Genomic DNA, 19186 nt, shown 5'->3' with positions numbered 1-19186 from the left:
GAACATTAGACCCTAGAATTGAGGTGGTCTGGAGAGTATTGAAAGTATGGCAGAAGTTGAATCCCAAACTGAAAAGTACTTGCAACCAGAACCACTGTGGACTTGTCTAAAGCCCGGCATTACCCCCGCCCAATTCACACCATCCTCCAACTGCCCTCCCTCAAATCGATCTCAAACCACGCTCCACTAGCCCTGCCGCTGCACACGTACGCTCCGATTGCACCTCAACTCCCAGAAGCCTCTGAGGAACTGTTTTGTATTTCGCCGGACCTATGTTTCCGGCAGGGTCCCACGGTTCTCCTAGGTTGTCTTTCAAAGACCACTGAGCCTGCTGGGCTCAACCAACCAGATTTCTCCTTGGGGACTACACTTCCCAGCGGGCCTTGCGCTCAAGCAAAGTCCACTTCCGGCGCGTTCCGGCCGAACTGTCTGAGGGTCGGATCCTTCAGGTCCGGGTTCGGCGGGGGTGAGGGCGTGGCTGGCCGGGGCGTGGCGGGCGTGGGTGTTGCCGGGGGTGTGTCCCTGAGCAGCGGTCTTGGGGTGCCTGCAGCCTGGCAAGGAGAGCGTGCGCCCCTCGCGTGACATGCGGGGAGTGGCCAGTATGGGGTCCTGCGAACCTCGGGCCCTCCTGGGGCGCGGCGTGCTCTGCACAAAGCCCTGGCCTGGTGGAGGTCCGGCGGGGACTACAGCTGCTCGTGGGCGTCCCGCCCGGGGAAGGCCGCGCTCCAGGAACAGCCTGGCCTCCCAGGGCAGGCAAGGAGCAGTGACCTCGGGGCCTGCGCACAAAGGTAAGTGTCATGTGTCCGGGCTGAGTGGACCAAGATGAATCTATTCTGGGTGTGAAGGAAGCTTAAGGTTCGAGGGTTCTCGAGGCCCTGGTGTTGGAGATGGTGTCTCTGTGTTCTTGATTGTGATGGTTAAATAAGAATCAGTCCTTGAAAGCTCAACTTGAATCAGAGCAGTCAGGCAGAGGTACTGGAGGGACATTGACATCTCCAGGGTCAACTTAGTTTAGACTTGTCTCCACGTCCATGCTTCAAGAAATGAAACTCTCAGTGGGACAAGAGATGGCTTAGCCGTTGTGAGTACTTGTTTGGTTCCTAGTATCCACATGGTGGTTCACAACCATCCCTAACTCCAGTTACAGGGGCTATAACATTCTCCTCTGAACTTTATGGGCATCAGGCACATACGTGGTGCACATGTATTCATGCAAGCAAGACAAAAAAGAGAAGAGAGACAATCCCACTCCACATCCCACCCTCTCCTTACTCCCGCACAGTGTAATAGGGGGATTTCATCTCTCTTTTAAAAACTGTCCTGCTCTGCTCATGCAGGGTGTAGTCTTGTGTAGACTTGGTATCTAGTCCTTCCTTTCCCCCAGCTCTGCTTTCCAGAGATACCAACTTCCTCCAGGAGATAAACCGCAAAGAGGAAGCTGCCCCTACAGGGACTAAACTTAAAGCCAAGTCTCAGGTGAGTCACGTTTCCTCTCTGCTTCCTGAAATAGTCTTGCTTTCACAACACTTAGTGTTGTTTATTTTCTCTGAAAATTTTTCAGTTAAAGAGACCTGTTCTGGTTGCTGCTTCTTCCTATTCTGGTGAGTGATGGGCTATAGGGATAGCTTCAAACTGATTCTCCTTCCTTTTCATCCCAGCTATTCTTTCTTGGTTGAGGAAATGACTCATCCCCTTCATTGTTCCATTTATTTCAGAAGGATTTTTGTTTGTTTGTTTTGATTTGGATAAGGTCTATCTACATAGCCCTGGCTGCCCTGGAACTCACTATGTAGACTATACAGACCAGGCTGGCCTTGAACTCACAGAGCTCTGCCTGCCTCTTACAAGTGCTGGGATTAGAGGGGTTTACCACCATATCCTACTTCAGAAGGATTCCTGTGTTCAGAACTGTAGCAGTCCTACCTGGTTTCTATGATGCTCACAAGGGAGGAGAAATATATAGTGGCTGGGGCTTGTTTAGTGGGTTGAGGAGAAGGCTCAATGAGTAAGAGCACTTGCTCTTGAAGCAGATGGACCTGAGTTTGAATACCCAGTACCTGTGTAAGACGGCAGGTTTGTTCCTATAGACTGGAATTTCCAGGCAGAGGCAGATCCATTTATAGAGCTCTCTGGCTAGTCAGCTTAGCCAAAAAGGTTAACTTCTAATTCAGTGAGAAAACCTGTCTCAAAGCAATAAAGAAAGAGCTCAGCATGCTGGTTATGGCAGGGACACACATATACAGCACACCTGCGCGCGCGCGCATATACACACACACACACACACATGCGCGCGCGCACACACGCACACGCACACGCGCACGCGCACACGCCACATGCACATACACACACACCACAGTTTTTGGTTGTGAACCTAGCCTTTAACGGTTGAGCCATCTTTCCAGCCCCACCCACAGTTTTTGACTGGGCTGGTAGTATAGCTCAGAGGTAAACTACTTGCTTCCAAGCCAGACAACCTGAGTTTGATCCCCAGGAGCCACAGGAAGGAGGAAGAGAACCTGAAAAGTTTTCTTCTGACATTCACATATGCACTTGTAGACCCATTCAGACACACACACACATAAATGTAATGAGATTTTTGAAACTGATTTTAAGTTTAAAGAACATTTCTTGATCTCTAGGAGCTTACAACAGAAAAGTTCACAGAAAGTCAAGGTAGCATGTAAGAGTCCAGATTCCCTACCTTGGGTCTGGTACCCCTTTCTCTCATTTCTTTAATTTTGAGACAGGGTCTCACTATATAGTCTTGGCTAACCAGGAGCTCACTATGTGGACAGTTTTGAAATCATGGAGATCTTCTTGCCTCTGTCTTCCTAATGCTAGGATTAACCTTATTGCTTACTGTTGATCTCATGACTGTGTTTCTGTGATATATGCTTCTACTCCTTTCTCTTCTGAATGCCAGATAGTTCACCACAGGTCAGCTCTTGCTCAAAACTCTCCAAGGTGTCTTTGAAGAAAGGGCCCATCCCGAAAGTGACAGAGCAGATAGATGACTGAGACGTGGTTTCTCACTACCTCTGACTTCTGCCTGTCATCTTCATTCTCTTTGTGTCTGGAAAATTGCCTTCACATTTCATGATCAGAGCCTTTAAAATCTCAAATATTGGGGCTGGAGAGATAGGTCTGTGGTTAAGAGTACTTACTGCTGTATCAGAGGGCCAGAGTATGGATCTCAACATGGAAATCAGGCAGCTTTGGGATCTGATGCCTACTTCTAGCCTCTGCAGGCACAGGTGCATGGGTACACACACACACACACACACACACACACACACACACACACACACACATACACACACACTCACACCTACCCCACACACTCACACACACACACTCACACCTACCCCACACACTCACACACACACACACACACACTCACACTTACCCCCCCGCCCCACACACACATGAAGGAGAGAAAATGAATGTAAAAAAATCAAAAGGGAGGAAGGATGGCATGGCAAGGTGTGCGGTCATGGGCTGTTGCCTCAGGCACTAAGGATGCTGTGATGAGTAGGACCAGCAGCACTGAGCCTAGGGGTTTGAGATAAGCCAGGCATCAGAGTGAGATTTTTTTTTTCAAGAAGGAAAAGTCAAAACAAATTCTTGCCAGCTATGAGAAGACACCCTACTGCTTTTCTTTCCCTCGGGAGTCATGCAATTCTCTTCTCTTTGATGGTGACAAAGTAGCAACAATTGCTAGAGAAATAGACACAAGCACTATAGGACTCAGGCATAAGGAGACACTGAACATATTTGTCCCATTGACCCACTTAGAAAAGTGATTTAAAAAAAAAAAACACCTTTAGGATGAGTTTTGTAACCTGAAGATTTTCCCTTTTTAAAAAATTTTGTTTAAAAACTATAAAATCATTCTATTGTGGTTCCACTTAACATGTAAACTGTATTACTGCACACAGAATGTGGCTTTTCATATTACCCCCAAAATTAGGCACCATCTTCTCATTCTCTTATTTTTGTAAAAACACAGATTTCTAAAAATACAAATATGACTTGGTTTGGTTACTAAAGCAAATCTGAAAAGTATTAGAAGATCTGAAGGGGAAAATAATAAGTACAAGATTGATTTTCCAGAATCATGAACTTGGGACTCTAGGACTGGGCGCTGTAGACAGCCTCTGGGAGACTGTGTGAAAATACAAAACATAAAACAAAAGGTCAGCAGTGGTCTGAGACCAGGATTTTCCTTGCTTTCTTTGTTTATTTTGAAAGAGAGTATCTTTACTTACTCTTTGTCAGTTCTTGGTGTGCAATCAATGTACCTTGAAGATAGCCTCCTTACCCCCAGCCCCACCCCCGTCCCCCAACTTCACGTCATTTCCACTGTATCCAGTTAGTGCCGTCTGCTAGAGTGCTGCTGCTCTTGTTGGCACTCAGTTCTGTTCTTTGTAACAGGACACTGGCAGGCAGGATGGTGAGAGCCAAGAAGCATTTGTTTTAGGCTAGATGGCTCAGACAGGCATGGTAGGCTGTGCTTTGCTCAGGCTCACAGAGCAATTCTCAGCTCTCCAAGTGTTGTCAGCATCAGCTCTTTTCAGTCTCCAGCTAAGGAAATTTCTCTATCAGGGGTTTACTAACATTGGACTAGGAGATGGCTAAGTAGGTAAAGTGTTTGCTAGGTAAGTACAAGGCCCTGAGTTCATTCCAACACACACACACACACACACACACACACACACACACACACACACTCCTACCCCCCTCACACACACACTCACATACTCACACCAACTCACACTCACACACATTCACACACACACACTCACACCCACTCCTACCCCCTCACACACACACACTCACACTCACACCAACTCACACTCACACACTCACACCCACTCCTACCCCCCCTCACACACACTCACATACTCACACCAACTCACACTCACACACATTCACACACACACACACTCACACACACTCCTACTCCCCTCACACACACACCAACATACTCACACCAACTCACACTCACACACATTCACACACACACTCACACCCACTCCTACCCCCTCACACACACACTCACATACTCACACCAACTCACACTCACACACATTCTCTCTCACTCACTCACTCACTCACTCACTCACTCACTCACTCAAAGATAACCACTTAAGAGCCATTTGGTCCTGTTTTTCCAAGATTGAGTAAGGTGCCTTTAGGTTAAAGTTACGGTGGTGTCTTATTCACAGACTGACATTCTGTGGGAACTTTGCTTTGTAGTGTATAGACCTTCCAGTAGAAGAGCTCAGGTGTTGGTCAGTGCTGCGATTTTTATTATATTTATTAGGTTTGGTGTCATCAGGTTTGGTACAGTGAGAGATACTCAGATTGGAAGGCTGAAAAGATTGGCTTATCTATCTTTCTTCCTGGTCTTTTGTTTTGAGACAGGATCTTGTGTGCGTGCGTGCGTGCGTGCATGCGTGTGTGACTGTGAGTCACATTAGCCTCAAACTTGAAATCCTTCTGTTTCTGCTCTCGAGTACTGGGATTTCAGGCCTGCGCCTCCATGGCAGCACCTGAATGCATTCTGTTTATTTAAAAACTGATAGTGGTTTTCATTCTTGCTGCACACTCACATTTTAAAACGGTTGCTCTTGTTTTCTTCTTAATGAGCCTCCAGTGAAAGTGACAGGCAGTAGCATCCCTCAGGCCCTGCTGAGGGATGACCTGTCCTGGATTCTTTCCCGGTCCTTGGTCTTGTGACATGTGTCACAAGATCGAGACAGACTCTAAGAACCTGGAGTGCCCAGGACAACTCAGCTTTCATTCTGTATTGTTAGAAATTGATGACTTTTTTTTTATGTGATTACATGCCTGTACTGATTTGTTTTATGTCAACTTAACACAAGCTATAGTCATCTGAGAGAAGGGAACCTCAGGAAAATGTCTCCATTGATCAGGTTGTTTGCAAGCCTGTAGGACATTTTTCTAACCTACTGATCAATGGGGCCCAGTTCATCATGGGTGGGGTCACCCCTGGGCAGGCGGTCCTGGGTTCTATAAGAAAAGTGAGTAAGCCATGAGGAGCAAGCCAGTAAGCAGTACCTCTCCATGGCCTCTGCTTCACCTCCTGACTCTGGTTTCCTGTCCTGCTTGAATTCCTGTCTGACTTCCTCCAATTATGGACTACAGTGTGGAAGTGTAAGCTGAATAAACCCTTTCCTCCCAACTTGTCATGGTGTTTCATCATAGCAGTAGTGACCTTAACTAAGACACTCTCCACATGCATTTCCCTCCTAAAGGACTAGGATGGGGACTTGAACACAGGGTGGGAGGACACAGTTTATTTTTAGAACCCCCTGGTGACCTGTGATCATGGGCACTGGCTGAGCAACAGTACATTTTTGTCATTTCAGGGCTTGGTGACATTTGGGGATGTGGCTGTAGTTTTCTCCCAGGAGGAGTGGGAATGGCTCACCTCTGAGCAGAGGAGTCTGTACTGGAAGGTGATGCTGGACAACTACAGGAACCTGGCATCCCTGGGTGAGGGAATCCCCACTCCTGCCCTACTTTTTCCTCATCCATGCCTGAGGTAGTAGAATCTTCCATTTATTCTTCCACGGTCCCTGCAGGGCCCACTTTTGTCAAGCCAAGGGGACTGCATTCCAAGTCAAGACCCCCAGCATGACCACATCTTTGTTTTCTTTTTTTCCTGTTTTTCTTATGGATCTAGGACTTTGTGCTTCTAAACCAGATATGATTGCCTTGCTGGAACAAGGTACGGACCCCTGGATGATGGGAAGAGGCCGGTGCACAGGTGAGTGTGAGGAAGTGGACAGAGTGGCTGCTGCTGGCCCAGCTTATTCCCTCAGACTTAGAATTGCTCCATTCTCTCTCTGCTCTGCAGCATGGCCTCAGGCCCTCTGTAGACAATTTACTTTTCTCCGCATGCCTTCTTTGCCTCCCACTCTTATAGAATCATCTTTGTTATCTATCTATCTATCTATCTATCTATCTATCTATCTATCTATCTATCTACGATGTGTCTGTATGACTTAGTTTTGTGTATGTGGGTGCTTTACCTGTGCATGTGTCTGGGCACGGCAGCACATGCATGCCTGGTGCCTGCAAAGGGTAGAAGAGGACAGTAGATCTTCTGGAATTGGAGTTACAGTTGTGAGCCGCCATTCAGGTGTTGGGAATCGAGCTCAGGCCATCTGGAAGAGCAGCAAGCCATCTCTCTAGCCTTTCTTTTTTATTTTTAAGAATTATCTTAGACACAGCCAGAATACAGCAAATACAGAGGCGAATGCCAGCAGCAAACCACTGAACTGAGAATAGGTCCCCTATTGAAGGAATCAGAGAAAGAACTGGAAGAGCTTGAAGGGGCTCGAGACCCCAAAATTACAACAATGCCAAGCAACCAGAGCTTCCAGGGACTAAGCCACTACCTAAAGACTATACATGGACTGACCCTGGACTCTGACCCCATAGGTAGCAATGAATATCCTAGTAAGAGCACCAGTGGAAGGGGAAGCCCTGGGTCCTGCTAAGACTGAACCCCCAGTGAACTAGTCTATGGGGGGAGGGCGGCAATGGGGGAGGGTTGGGAGGGGAACACCCATAAGGAAGGGGAGGGGGGAGGGGGATGTTTGCCCGGAAACCGGGAAAGGGAATAACACTCGAAATGTATATAAGAAATACTCAAGTTAATAAAAAAAAAAAAAAAAAAAGAATTATCTTGCGCGTGTGGGTATTTTGCGGGCATGCATGTCTGTGCACCACGTGCGCACACCCTGTCCCCACACAACACATACTCTGAGCTGTTTGCTTTGTTAATATCTTTTAGACTTGAAGGCTGTGCAGGAGACCAAGGAGCTCCCTCCAAAGGACTTAAGTGAAGAAACATCCCAGGCAGTGCTAAGAAGACGGCTCCTGCACCGTAGACCCATGTGCTACATGTCAGGGGCATCCTGGGGTGGAGATGCTGTGTTCAAGGCACAGAGGGTGAGTTGGTATGTGTTTATGTGTGTGTACCTGGGTGTGTTTAGGTTTAGGTGAATATACCCGTGTGTATTTATACATATGCTACAAGTCAGAGGCTAATGTTTGAGACACAGAGGGTAAGTTGGGGGTAAACTTCAGGCAGCATTTATGACTCCTTGGAGAGTAGAGAAATTTCCACTTGAATACAACCTCTCCACAAGAGATGGAAGAGGAGAGAGTTATGGCAGTACCTCTATGGCAGTCCCTCGAATCATAGAGCAAGAGTGTGGGGGTGGGATGAGTCACAAACACGCTGTTCATGTGTCTGATGTGATTTAGAGTGAATGTCTGAAAACTGTGAGCAGGATCTCGGTAGTCCCTCCTATTCCTCTCTGCTGGGAGAATTCCTTCCCTGAGAAGATGAGGACATCTACCCCTCCTCATAAGGACCTAATGACCAAACGTCTTAGTTAGGTTTCTGTCGCTGTGATAGACTATCATGACCAAAAGCAACCTGGGGACAAAGGTTTTATTTCATATAATGGCTCGTAGACCGTTGTCCAGAGAAGTCAGGGTGGAAACTCAAACAAGTCAAGGAACCTAGAGGCAGGGGCTGATGCAGAGGCCATAGAGGAGTGCTGCTTACTGGCTGGCTTCCCGTGGCTTGTTCAGCCTGTCTTTTTACATCTGGACCACAGGTCTAGTGTGACACCAGTTACAGTGGGCTGGGCCTTCCCATATCAGTCACTAATTAAGAAGATACCCTACAGGCTTGCCTGTAGGCCTTTCCGGTAGGATTATTTCCTCAACTGAGGTTCTCTCTTCTCGAATGACTCTAGCCTGTACCAACTTGACAGAAAACTAGCCAACACACCAATGTATGGTTCCACCAAAGTTCCTCCAGGGGAACTAATGCACTTACTGGTTTTAACTCCAGAGCATAGGTCAGGAGATTCTGGGAGAAGTGTGGGTGACCCCAAAGTGGCTGTACCAGAAAGTCTTCACCCATTATGACGGTGGCTCTTACACACTGGCAGACGTAGAATTCACTTTTAACCAACCTCTCCAGCCTGTATACTTCCTGACACCATGTGCAGTTAGGGCTGCTGTCTGGGATGGGGGCTGGAATCTCAAGTAAGTCCTGCGACTCTCCCCTACCTGTCTATGAGAGTGTCACCAGCCCACAGGTTTCTCTGCTGGTCTCATGCAAGCAGACAGCTGATCTGATGAAGATAGCAGAGAGTTTTCCCAAAGGACCCCACTCTGTGACATCCCCCAACCCCCACATACAAAATAAGGCCATTCCCAATCTAACCTCAATTGCTTAGCACCCAGTAACACGGACTTCCACTTCCAGTGGATGGACACATTCCACCATACTCTGGCCACCCATTTCACACATATGTTCATACCGTTTCAGGGCTCAAAGACCAACTCGGATATGGCTAGAGATAGTCCTCCAGAGCTTGTGTCAGCTCAGAAGAATTTCCGTAAGAATGCGACATGGGAGAACTGTGATGACCTGGGGCTCTTAGGTAAGGCCTGCTCCCTCCCAGGTCTGAGCCTTACCTTCAGGAGCCCTTACTTCCTGCCTGTGGAGATTAGATCCCCGGAGCTGCAGTTACAGGTGATTGTGCACTGCCTGATATGAGCTCTGAGAACCAAACTCGGATCCTCTTCAGGAGAAGTCTGTCTTTGAGGGATCCTTCTCCCTCGTTCTAGTTCTTCTTGCAGTAACAGTTGTTTTCAGTCAGAATCAGGAAGCTGCTTACTCAGTTTCACAGTGACTAGAGAATAAGCAGACACTGTCGTTTTTAGGTGTTTCTGAAACGCATTTTATCTCTTTATTGGGGCAAGAGAAGGAGCCCTCAGGTACAGAGACAGCTAGCACCAACTTGTTCTCAGGTGAGTATGCAGATGGCGTGGTGATGTCACTGTAGCTCTGATCAGGATGGGAATCCTCACCATCACACACTTACCAGGTCTCATAATCCTAGAGAGAATCACAATCTTAGACTTCAGAGTGACTCCATTTCCTTTCTGCCTTCTTTTAACAGCTCATTTCCCTGTAGTTTTCTTTTTATTCTTACCCCTTGGTGCTTGTCATCCTCTCAGTTTCTTGAGCATCTTTAAATGTTAAGTTACCTGTTGGTTTCATTTTGCATACTTGCTGGGCATCAGCAGAGGACTGGAGAAAGGAAAAACTGCGTCTGTCTGTCTGTCTGTCTGTCTGTCTGTCTGTGTGTATGTGTCTGTCTGTCTGTGTGTGTGTGTGTGTGTGTGTGTGTGTGTGTGTGTGAGAGAGAGAGAGAGAGAGAGAGAGAGAGAGAGAGAGAGACAAGTGTCAAGTTCAGGTATTGCAGGGAAACAAAGGTGTTATTCTTAGTGGCTCCTTTATGCCAGCAGGATAGGGCAGACAGAGGATATATTGCAAGGAGACAGAGCAGATCTCTTCCTCTTGATGCATAATAAAGGAGATGTGTTTTCTTGGTCTGTTTCAGGCCAGCAGTCTGTACAGGAAGCCCAGGATTCACTTCCAAGGCAGGACTCACATGCTGGAAGGGTAACAGGCAGCACTTGGAGCACTGAACGTGCGTGCTCCGCCTTCAGAGGAGATCGGGATTCTGAGTGTGTGTTTGAAAGGAATGGGCAGGACACAGCATTTGAGAGCCAGAACAGAGCCTTCTCAGAGGGGAGAGATGGCGTGTGTCTCAACTCTGGAAGATGGTTTCATTTGAACAGTTCGGAAGAGAGAAGTCATAATTGTGACTCAGGTAAAACTTCCCTCCCAAATCCAACAGTCATAAAAGAAACCAGAATCTATTCAGGAAAAAAACTTTTCAAATGTAATGAATGTAAGAAAACTTTCACCCAGAGCTCATCCCTTACTGTTCACCAGAGAATCCATACTGGAGAGAAGCCCTATAAATGCAATGAGTGTGGGAAGGCCTTCAGTGATGGTTCCTCCTTCGCACGACACCAGAGGTGCCATACAGGCAAGAAGCCGTATGAGTGCCTGGAGTGTGGCAAAGCTTTCATTCAGAACACCTCGCTAGTCCGTCACTGGAGGTACTATCACACTGGGGAGAAACCCTTCGACTGCATCGACTGTGGGAAAGCCTTCAGTGACCACATAGGACTCAATCAACACAGGCGGATTCACACCGGAGAAAAGCCGTACACGTGTGACGTGTGCCACAAGTCCTTTAGGTATGGCTCATCCCTCACTGTGCACCAAAGGATTCATACTGGAGAGAAACCGTACGAGTGTGAGATTTGCAGAAAAGCCTTCAGCCACCACGCGTCCCTCACTCAGCATCAGAGAGTGCATTCTGGAGAAAAGCCTTTTAAATGTAAAGAGTGTGGGAAAGCGTTTAGGCAGAATATACATCTTGCTAGTCATTTGAGGATCCATACCGGGGAGAAGCCCTTTGAGTGTGGGGATTGTGGGAAGTCTTTCAGCATCAGTTCTCAGCTTGCCACGCATCAGAGAATTCATACAGGAGAGAAGCCTTATGAATGTAAGGTTTGTAATAAAGCATTTACTCAGAAGGCTCACCTTGCACAACATCAGAAGACTCATACCGGGGAGAAGCCATACGAGTGTAAGGAATGTGGCAAGGCCTTCAGCCAGACCACTCACCTCATTCAACATCAGAGGGTTCATACCGGAGAGAAGCCCTATAAATGCCTAGAATGTGGGAAGGCGTTTGGTGACAACTCATCTTGTACTCAACATCAGAGACTTCACACTGGCCAGAGACCTTATGAGTGTGTGGAATGTGGGAAGGCATTCAAGACCAAGTCGTCCCTTATCTGTCATCGTAGATGTCACACAGGAGAGAAACCTTACGAGTGCAGTGCATGTGGCAAAGCCTTTAGCCATCGTCAGTCCCTTAGTGTACATCAGAGAATTCATTCTGGGAAGAAGCCGTATGAATGTAAGGAGTGTAGGAAAACCTTCATTCAGATTGGACACCTCAACCAACACAAGAGAGTCCATGCCGGAGAGAGAACGTATAACTGCAGGAAGGGCAGGAGGGCCTTCAGGCAGATTGCACGTTTTGCCCACCATCAGCGGATTCATTCTGGAGAGTTACCAGCTCACCCTACTTTGCCTTCCACATCGAATCCTGTGGATCTCTTCTCCAAGTTCGTCTGGAATCCATCCTCACTGTCATCGTCATAGTCTTAAAACCTCACTATTTCCACCACAACGCATCTCACTGCCCCTTTGTTCATTTTTGTTGCTTATAAGCCCTTTATGTTACAACCATGTTGGGTTATTTTTGGAGTGTAAATGTAATTAATTTGATCACATAAAACTTATATTCACTGGTTAAAGCCTATCTTAGCACAGTGCCTGATCCATACCAAGTATTCAGCAAACTTGGGTCTTTTGAAATTTATTTTTGAAAATGGAAAATTTTTGTAATCAGCTCTGATAGAAACAATGCAATAGAACAAGATTAGGAGAAACCAGAGTTTAGAACAGGAAAGAAGTTCTCTAGGTTGGTAATGAGATTGGCTTCTTTTCCTTGAAAACTTGGTTCTAAGCCAGGGGTATGGTGGGCTTACCTGCAATGCTAGAGTTCATGAATTCAAGGCCGATCCTGCAACTTAGCGAGACCCTATCCAAATAAAAATGAAACAGCTGGTCCTACAGTGCTGAGTGGTATTGTGGCTGTGGATTTGAACTATGTGAATGTAAGGTAAGGACAGTGAGTGAGGAAGTTCTCCTGTACACTTGGCAATATCCTTAAGGACAGACAGCATAAGTGTATGTAGGCTACTTGGAACAAATGAATCAAAATAATTGGAAAATACAAGATTTTATATTCATGAAGTTAAAACTACCAACAAATAAGAAAGAAAATCGAAGGGTTTGATCTATTTAAAAGTCACTGCTTTGTGAATGCATTCTTGGTATACTTGCAAAGGAGTATGAGCTCTGGGGTAAACCGATCTACAGTAGAGGCAGCAAACCGACTTACAGTCAGAGCTTCACCGACTCTTTTCATAGGGCCCATAATCTAAATTCCTGAAAATACCTTTATGTAGCTTTAAATTGGACAAATATTTTCAACATGATAATTATGTGAAGTTTACATTTCACTGTCTGAAGGTGAAGCATTGGCATGAAGACACATACTCACTTACATACTTTTTGTGGTGCTTCTGTCTACAAACGGGAAATTGTTCTGTGGTGAAGACCATTTGATTCAGAGAGGAAAAAAAGACGATACCTGAATCTTTATGGAAAATGCCTGCTGAACTGTGCAAAAACAGTTTGTTCTGTTTTTGAAAATAGAGTTTTACTGAGCCACACCCAGTCATTGGTTTACCCATGGTCTTTGGCTGTTTGCTTACAGTGTCAGGATTGAGTCGCTACACTGGGGACTGTCTGGCCCTATAGAGACACAGACAGAGCTAAAGAATGGAGGAGAATGGACAGAGCTTTCTAACCCCACAGCAGTAATAAGCCCTGACGGAAACCAAACCAAACCAAACAAGCCAAGCAACCAACAACAAAGCCCAAGAATAGGCCAGTGCGGTGGCTCAGCCGGTAAAGGCTCTCTTGCCATCTGATGACCTGAGGTGGATGCTCGTAGCTCTAGTGGTAGAAGGAGAAATCTCACTAGGAGAGTCCTCCAACCTTCACACAAGCGCTATCACATGCGTACCCCAAGCACATACAACACATATTTAAAATACAACTTATAAAGCAATTTATAAAGAGGTAAAATTATTAAATGAAATAAAAGCCTATAATAGAGAAATATATGTAGAAGAAGTATTATTAAAATGTTTATAAATTATCTTTTCAAAACGGTCTCATAAAGGTATGTGGACAACTTCAGGAAATAATTAGGCAAAATCATAAAGATTATTTTTTTAGAAAGATCTGTTTATTTATTTGTTGATTGATTTATTTATTTTGAGGCAGAGTCTTTCTTTTTAGCCTTGGCTATCTTGGAACTTGCTATATAGACTAGGCTATCTCTGAGTTCACAGAAATCTGTCTGCCTCTGCCTCCCAAGTACTGGGATTAAAGGCATGTACCACCAGGCTTGGCTGTTTATTTATTTATTTATATATGTGGTGTGTGTGTGTGTGTGTACACCACGTGTGTTTGTGTACCCACAGAAGCCAGAAGAGAGCACTGGATCCTCAAGAGAACAATTCAGAACAGGAATTTTAAAAAAATATGCCAATCCAATCCAAAGATATTTAATACATGCTGAGGAATGACAGGAGGAAAATACTGTCTCATTTTATGTTAAGAGCAGCAAGCTTTGTATCTGTAGTATAGATGCTGCAACTCATAGCATTCAAGTCTCAGTCAAGGTGGTCCAGGGAGCCTTTGTTGGCACTGTGTGGCGTAGCAACATCCACACAGCGAAGTACACAAGTTACACAGCCAAGGCTGCAGCGGAGCTGTAATGCAAAATTGGAGATTGCTACCAGAAAAGCCTCAGGCTCATTACGTGTTGAAATCTGAATTTTTAGTTGTACATTCAGGAGCTTATTGTTTGCATTTTTTCAGTGTTTATATTCAGTGAGGCAGCTTAAGAAGCTGTAATTTAGAGTTCACTGGGGCTTATGGTATATGGATTGTTGGGGACACACTTGACTCTGTCTGTGCCTTTAGGGGCTGGAGAAATCAGCTCCCATAGTTGCACACTCGGGGTATGCCTTGAGTGTTCAAAACAACCCATGCTTACATAAAGGTAGTCTAATTTGAGTTTTTTGACTGATGATTCTTTTGCTTAAAGTAGCCAGGCAGCAAGAGAGGGAGAGGGGAGAGACTGAAGCTGCCATCTGGAAGCTTGAACCACTCCACCAAACATGTTTGCCTAGTAACAAGAAATGAAGAACACTAGAGGTGCTGCTATGAATTTTAACAACCTTACATTAATAGTTGTAATGGCTTTTGTTTGTATGTTTGTTTATTTTTGAGACAGGAGCTCTACATAGCCCTAGCTGTCCTGGAACTCACTATGTAGGCCAGGCTTGGCTCAAACTCAGAGATCAGCCTGTCCAATTTATCTCCTGAGTACTGGGTTTAAAGGTTTGTGCCACCATGGCCAGCGAGTAGTGACTTTAAGAGTATGCTTTAAGGGGTTGGGGATTTAGCTCAGTGGTAGAGCACTTGCCTAGGAAGCGCAAGGCCCTGGGTTCGGTCCCCAGCTCTGAAAAAAAGAACCAAAAAAAAAAAAAAAAAAAAAAAAGAGTATGCTTTAATTACACCGAACATCTGCCTTATCTGTTCCGAAGCTCCTATGTGTCAAACACTCTTTTGTCATTGAACATAAAGTCCTGAATAGGGTGAAGATGTGTAGTCTTGGAATGTTCAGCCTTGTAGACGCAGGTAGACACGGGGTTAAGGTGGGTTATGTCAGGAAGCTAAAGCATGTAATTGGTTACACATTGAAATCACAAGTACACAAATCAAAATCAAATATTTTTATCCTATCTTTTTCTGTGTCCCTGATGCTTTCTAAATCTCACTCGCTGCTCTCAGCTATTTTCCACTGCAGAAGCCACAGATGCCTCCTTGGCTTTAAAGCTTCTCATTTTAGTTATATCCAGTCCTCATCTTCCCAAGCTGATAGTCACCCCTGAGCCGGTGCTCTACGGTCCGCCTGAACTTCTGGATCCAGACACGAGGCCGAGAGGTTTCTAATGACTGTATTCTAAAACGGAGGACATCAACTAGGGAAAAGAGCCGCGACCAATTGACCTACTGGAAAGGCTTCTTGTCATTCTCTTGTGAAAATCTTGATCTAGACTCACCTAGCGAGGACTACATATCCCAAGTGCCATTGCGAGGGGCAACTCACCCACCTCCGGTATAAACCGGAAATCACTGACGCTTCAGCCCAGTCTTGGTGGAAATGGGCTGGAAATTGGATAGGTCTGGGAAAACTTCCAGGAGCGATGTCTTGATCCGCGCAAGTGTGGTCTGGCATCCGTGGTACTGACACATGTGTTCTGTGTGAATGTGGGCATGTGGGACTGACTGGAAGGAGACGGCGGGAAAGTGTGAAACGGGATGCGTGGTGGGCGGGGTATGTGTCTCCTGGCTTGCTTTTAAGTTCCAGCAGGGACTACTGTGTGTACTGGAATGAGTGAAACACTGATACGTGGTTGAGGCGATACCCTTTCACCTTCAGATACGTGGTCTCAGGTGGCAAACTCACGAATCTAGAGATAGTGTGCAGGCAGTTTAAGTATTTCTTGCTTGACCTTTCTGGAGGAGACAGAGCTCAGGACTCCTCTAAAAGTAATTTTTACTTAGGTAAAAATGAGAGATAGTTTGGGTCTGGCTAAAAAAGTGAGAAGTTGAGATTTGAGAAAGATGTTATTTGGAGTGCCAAGTGTTAGAGGGTGTCTGTCGGTGGTCTCTAATGCTGGTAAACTCCAGTCTAAAGATTTGGAAGGTCACTTTGGTTTATACTGTGGAGCCAAATTCAGGAAGGTACCTTGACTTGCTCAGAATTATTTAACCAGACTCTGCTACATTCTTTCAGGGTGCTGTACTGCTGTTCTAGGACACCGATACCGGCTTTTAGTTTTTCACTTGTCAACTCCTTGTCCTGTCATGGGAGACTAAGACTTGGATTGGAGAGGATACTCACAGCTTTATTTAGAAATGTCAAGGGATTTCCAAGCTTTTATTCCGTGCAAGAATTTATTCACTTTTCCCAAGGTTACTTGCTTCCTTTCTCTCACTGCCCACCCTAGTAACAAAGAGGGAGGGGCAAGAATTGTTCATAGTCCTCTGAGCCACTTAACTGTTCCATTCATTCCAGCCCACTATGCTTGCTTCCCTGGACAGAGTTACAACAGCTAGTGTTTATTGAGTGCTTATTATGTGGCAGACACAGACTGGGTCTCCTGGTAATTCTAAGACCTTTGGGGAAGAGAGTATTAATAAAAGAGTGTGAAGTAGAAACTACTTAGTCACTCTTTTTTTTTTTTTTTTTGATGTGGACCTCTTTCTTTTTAATAGATAAAGACTCTGAAGCACAAAGGGGGCAAGTAATCACCAGGAGGTGAAAGGCAGGATTAAGAATCAGCAAATGATGACTCCAGTGTCCCCCCACTTTTCTTGCTGTCATGAAATCTCCTCAGGGCCTGTATAAGGTAGGTATTTTTTAATACCCTTTGACAGCTGTTCCAGATGGTTAAGTAACATCAAGAGTTCAGACTTCAAACTTCACTCCATGAGTTTTTGTCTTTTATGACTGTAATGGTTTGTATATGCTCGGCTCAGGGAGTGGCACTATTAGAAGGTGTGGCCCTGTTGGAGTAGATGTGTCACTGAGGTTGTGGGCTTTAAGACCCTCATCCTAGATGCCCGGAGGTCAGTATTCTGCTAGCAGCCTTCAGATGAAGATGTAGAACTCTCAGCTCCTCTTGCACCATGCCTGCCTGGATGCTGCTATGTTCCTGCCTTGATGATGATGGACTGAACCTCTGAGCCTGTAAGCAGCCCCAATTAAACGTCCTTATAAGAGTTGCCTTGGTCATGGTGTCTGTTCACAGCAGTAAAACCCTCACTAAGACAATGACTCTTAGTTCTTAGGCTAAATGGAGAACTCTAATATATTCTTCATAAGACTTTCATAAAGATTAAATGAGCTCACACATCCTGGGTGCAGGGACTGCCACATATGAGTTCACTTAAGAGTTCATTTTATTATACTAATCTTTTGAGAAGGTGATGGAATTTGTACTAAAACAGTCAGAATCAGGGGCTGAAGAGACATATCAGCAGTTAAGGGCACTTGCTGCTCTTGCTGAAGACCCAGGCTCAATGCCCAGCACCTACATGGTGACTCACAACCATCTGTAACTTCAGGTCCATGGGATCCTATGCTCTCTTCAGACATCCTCGGTTCTGCATGCATGTGATGCAGATAACACAATTCAGGCACACACACGTGCACACACACACATACACACACAAACACGCATGCGCGCGCACCCCCCCCCACATGCACACATACATTAAAAACTTTAGAATTAATACAGCTGTTCTCCCCCTTTGTAATTAAAGGAACAAGTCAGAGTAGGTAACAAGGGACTTCTTCAAAGCTCATTTGCCATGAAGCAAACTGAAAACTGGGTCTCAGGCAATTCTCTGAAACTCACAAGGGCTATTTGTTGTATTAAAGTTACAGCCTTTGGGGAACACGGCTCATCAAAGCTGGACTAGTTAGTTTCACAGAGAGGTGTATTTTGTAGTGTCTACTTGAATAAAGAGTACTGGGGTCTGGCAGACTTAGCTTGGTGACTATTTCTTCTTACTTACAGGCTGTTTGATTTGTAGAAAAGCTTTCCTAGGGATTTCGTATATAAAATGGTGATGTTATTCCTCTTTTTGAAGATTCTGAAAAATTAAAAGAGTATTAAAAGGACCAGAGCAATGGCTCAGTGGGTAAGAGCACTGGCTGCTAACCCAGAAGACCTGGCTTCAGTCTACATCCATACTATGGCTCACAACTGTCAGTAACTCTAGTCCCAGGGAAGCCAGTGCTCTTCTCTGGCCTCCATGGGCCAGGCTGGCAGGTGGTATACACGTATACATACAGTCAAAACATCCATACATATATAAGATACAATTTTTTTAAAAATTAGAAAAAGTATTAAATATGCGTCATATTCTTTACATCTCTGTTCATGAATGGGTCTGGCTGGGGGAAACATTGAAGGATTGGTTGGTTGTGTTCAACCTGCAAATCTAGAGTGGAAGGGAATTCTTAGCTATATTTAGGTTTCCACTGAAGAGCTGATCAGTTGGACTCAGTCTTGGTCTGGCTTGTGTGTGTGTGCGAGCGTGTGTGTGTGTGTGTGTGTGTGTGTGTGTGCGTGGTGTGCTGGTGTGTTTCTGAGTTGTATCTGCAACTTGATCTCCACAACTTCTTCTTCCTCAGTTGTGTGCTCTCTAATTGAAGTCCTCCTACAAATGAAGAACCAGGAATAAGTGTAAGTGACAGAGTCAAGTTGGCTAAAGACCTGTCCCCATTGAGCAAGTCAGTAGTCCATATTCCTTCTTTCCCTACTGAAATAAAGTCTTGTAGGATTTGGCAATGTTTGTTTCCCTTTGAAAGACTTTCAGCGTCTACCCCCAGTGTTGTACGTTCTTCAGGAGGCTACCATTTCCTAAGATGTCCACAGCCTCTCCAGACAGTTCTGCCAACTTCAGAATCAA

The 19186-nt window shown here is 45.4% G+C and overlaps 2 protein-coding genes across 4 annotated transcripts in view; both read left to right on the top strand.

The window, feature by feature from the left end:
• The first annotated feature begins 432 nt into the window (after positions 1-432).
• Zfp28 (zinc finger protein 28) lies at positions 433-17491 on the top strand. Of its 3 annotated transcripts, XM_006228205.5 has the most exons (9): positions 434-788; positions 1385-1476; positions 6396-6522; positions 6713-6796; positions 7829-7986; positions 9386-9500; positions 9784-9870; positions 10467-15943; positions 16982-17491. In XM_006228205.5, exons 1-8 carry the CDS (start codon positions 584-586, stop codon positions 12152-12154), a joined length of 2556 nt encoding a protein of 851 aa, XP_006228267.1. In that variant the 5' UTR covers positions 434-583; the 3' UTR covers positions 12155-15943; positions 16982-17491. The 3 variants fall into 3 exon arrangements, with proteins under 3 accessions (XP_063141470.1, XP_006228267.1, NP_001414668.1); XM_063285400.1 differs by lacking the exon at positions 9784-9870 and having other exon boundaries at positions 433-788; NM_001427739.1 differs by lacking the exons at positions 9784-9870; positions 16982-17491 and having other exon boundaries at positions 517-788; positions 10467-13744.
• Smim17 (small integral membrane protein 17) overlaps positions 16982-19186 on the top strand; it is a 47918-nt gene continuing 45713 nt past the window's right edge. Inside the window, exon 1 of the mRNA XM_017589551.3 lies at positions 16982-17115. The gene's annotated coding sequence lies outside the window, so the exon portion shown is untranslated. The remainder of the gene's footprint in view (positions 17116-19186) is intronic.

This window comes from Rattus norvegicus, chromosome 1 (assembly GCF_036323735.1).
Source record: "Rattus norvegicus strain BN/NHsdMcwi chromosome 1, GRCr8, whole genome shotgun sequence".
Taxonomy (NCBI): Eukaryota; Metazoa; Chordata; class Mammalia; order Rodentia; family Muridae; genus Rattus; species Rattus norvegicus.
This window is presented reverse-complemented; position numbering and strand designations above follow the sequence as displayed.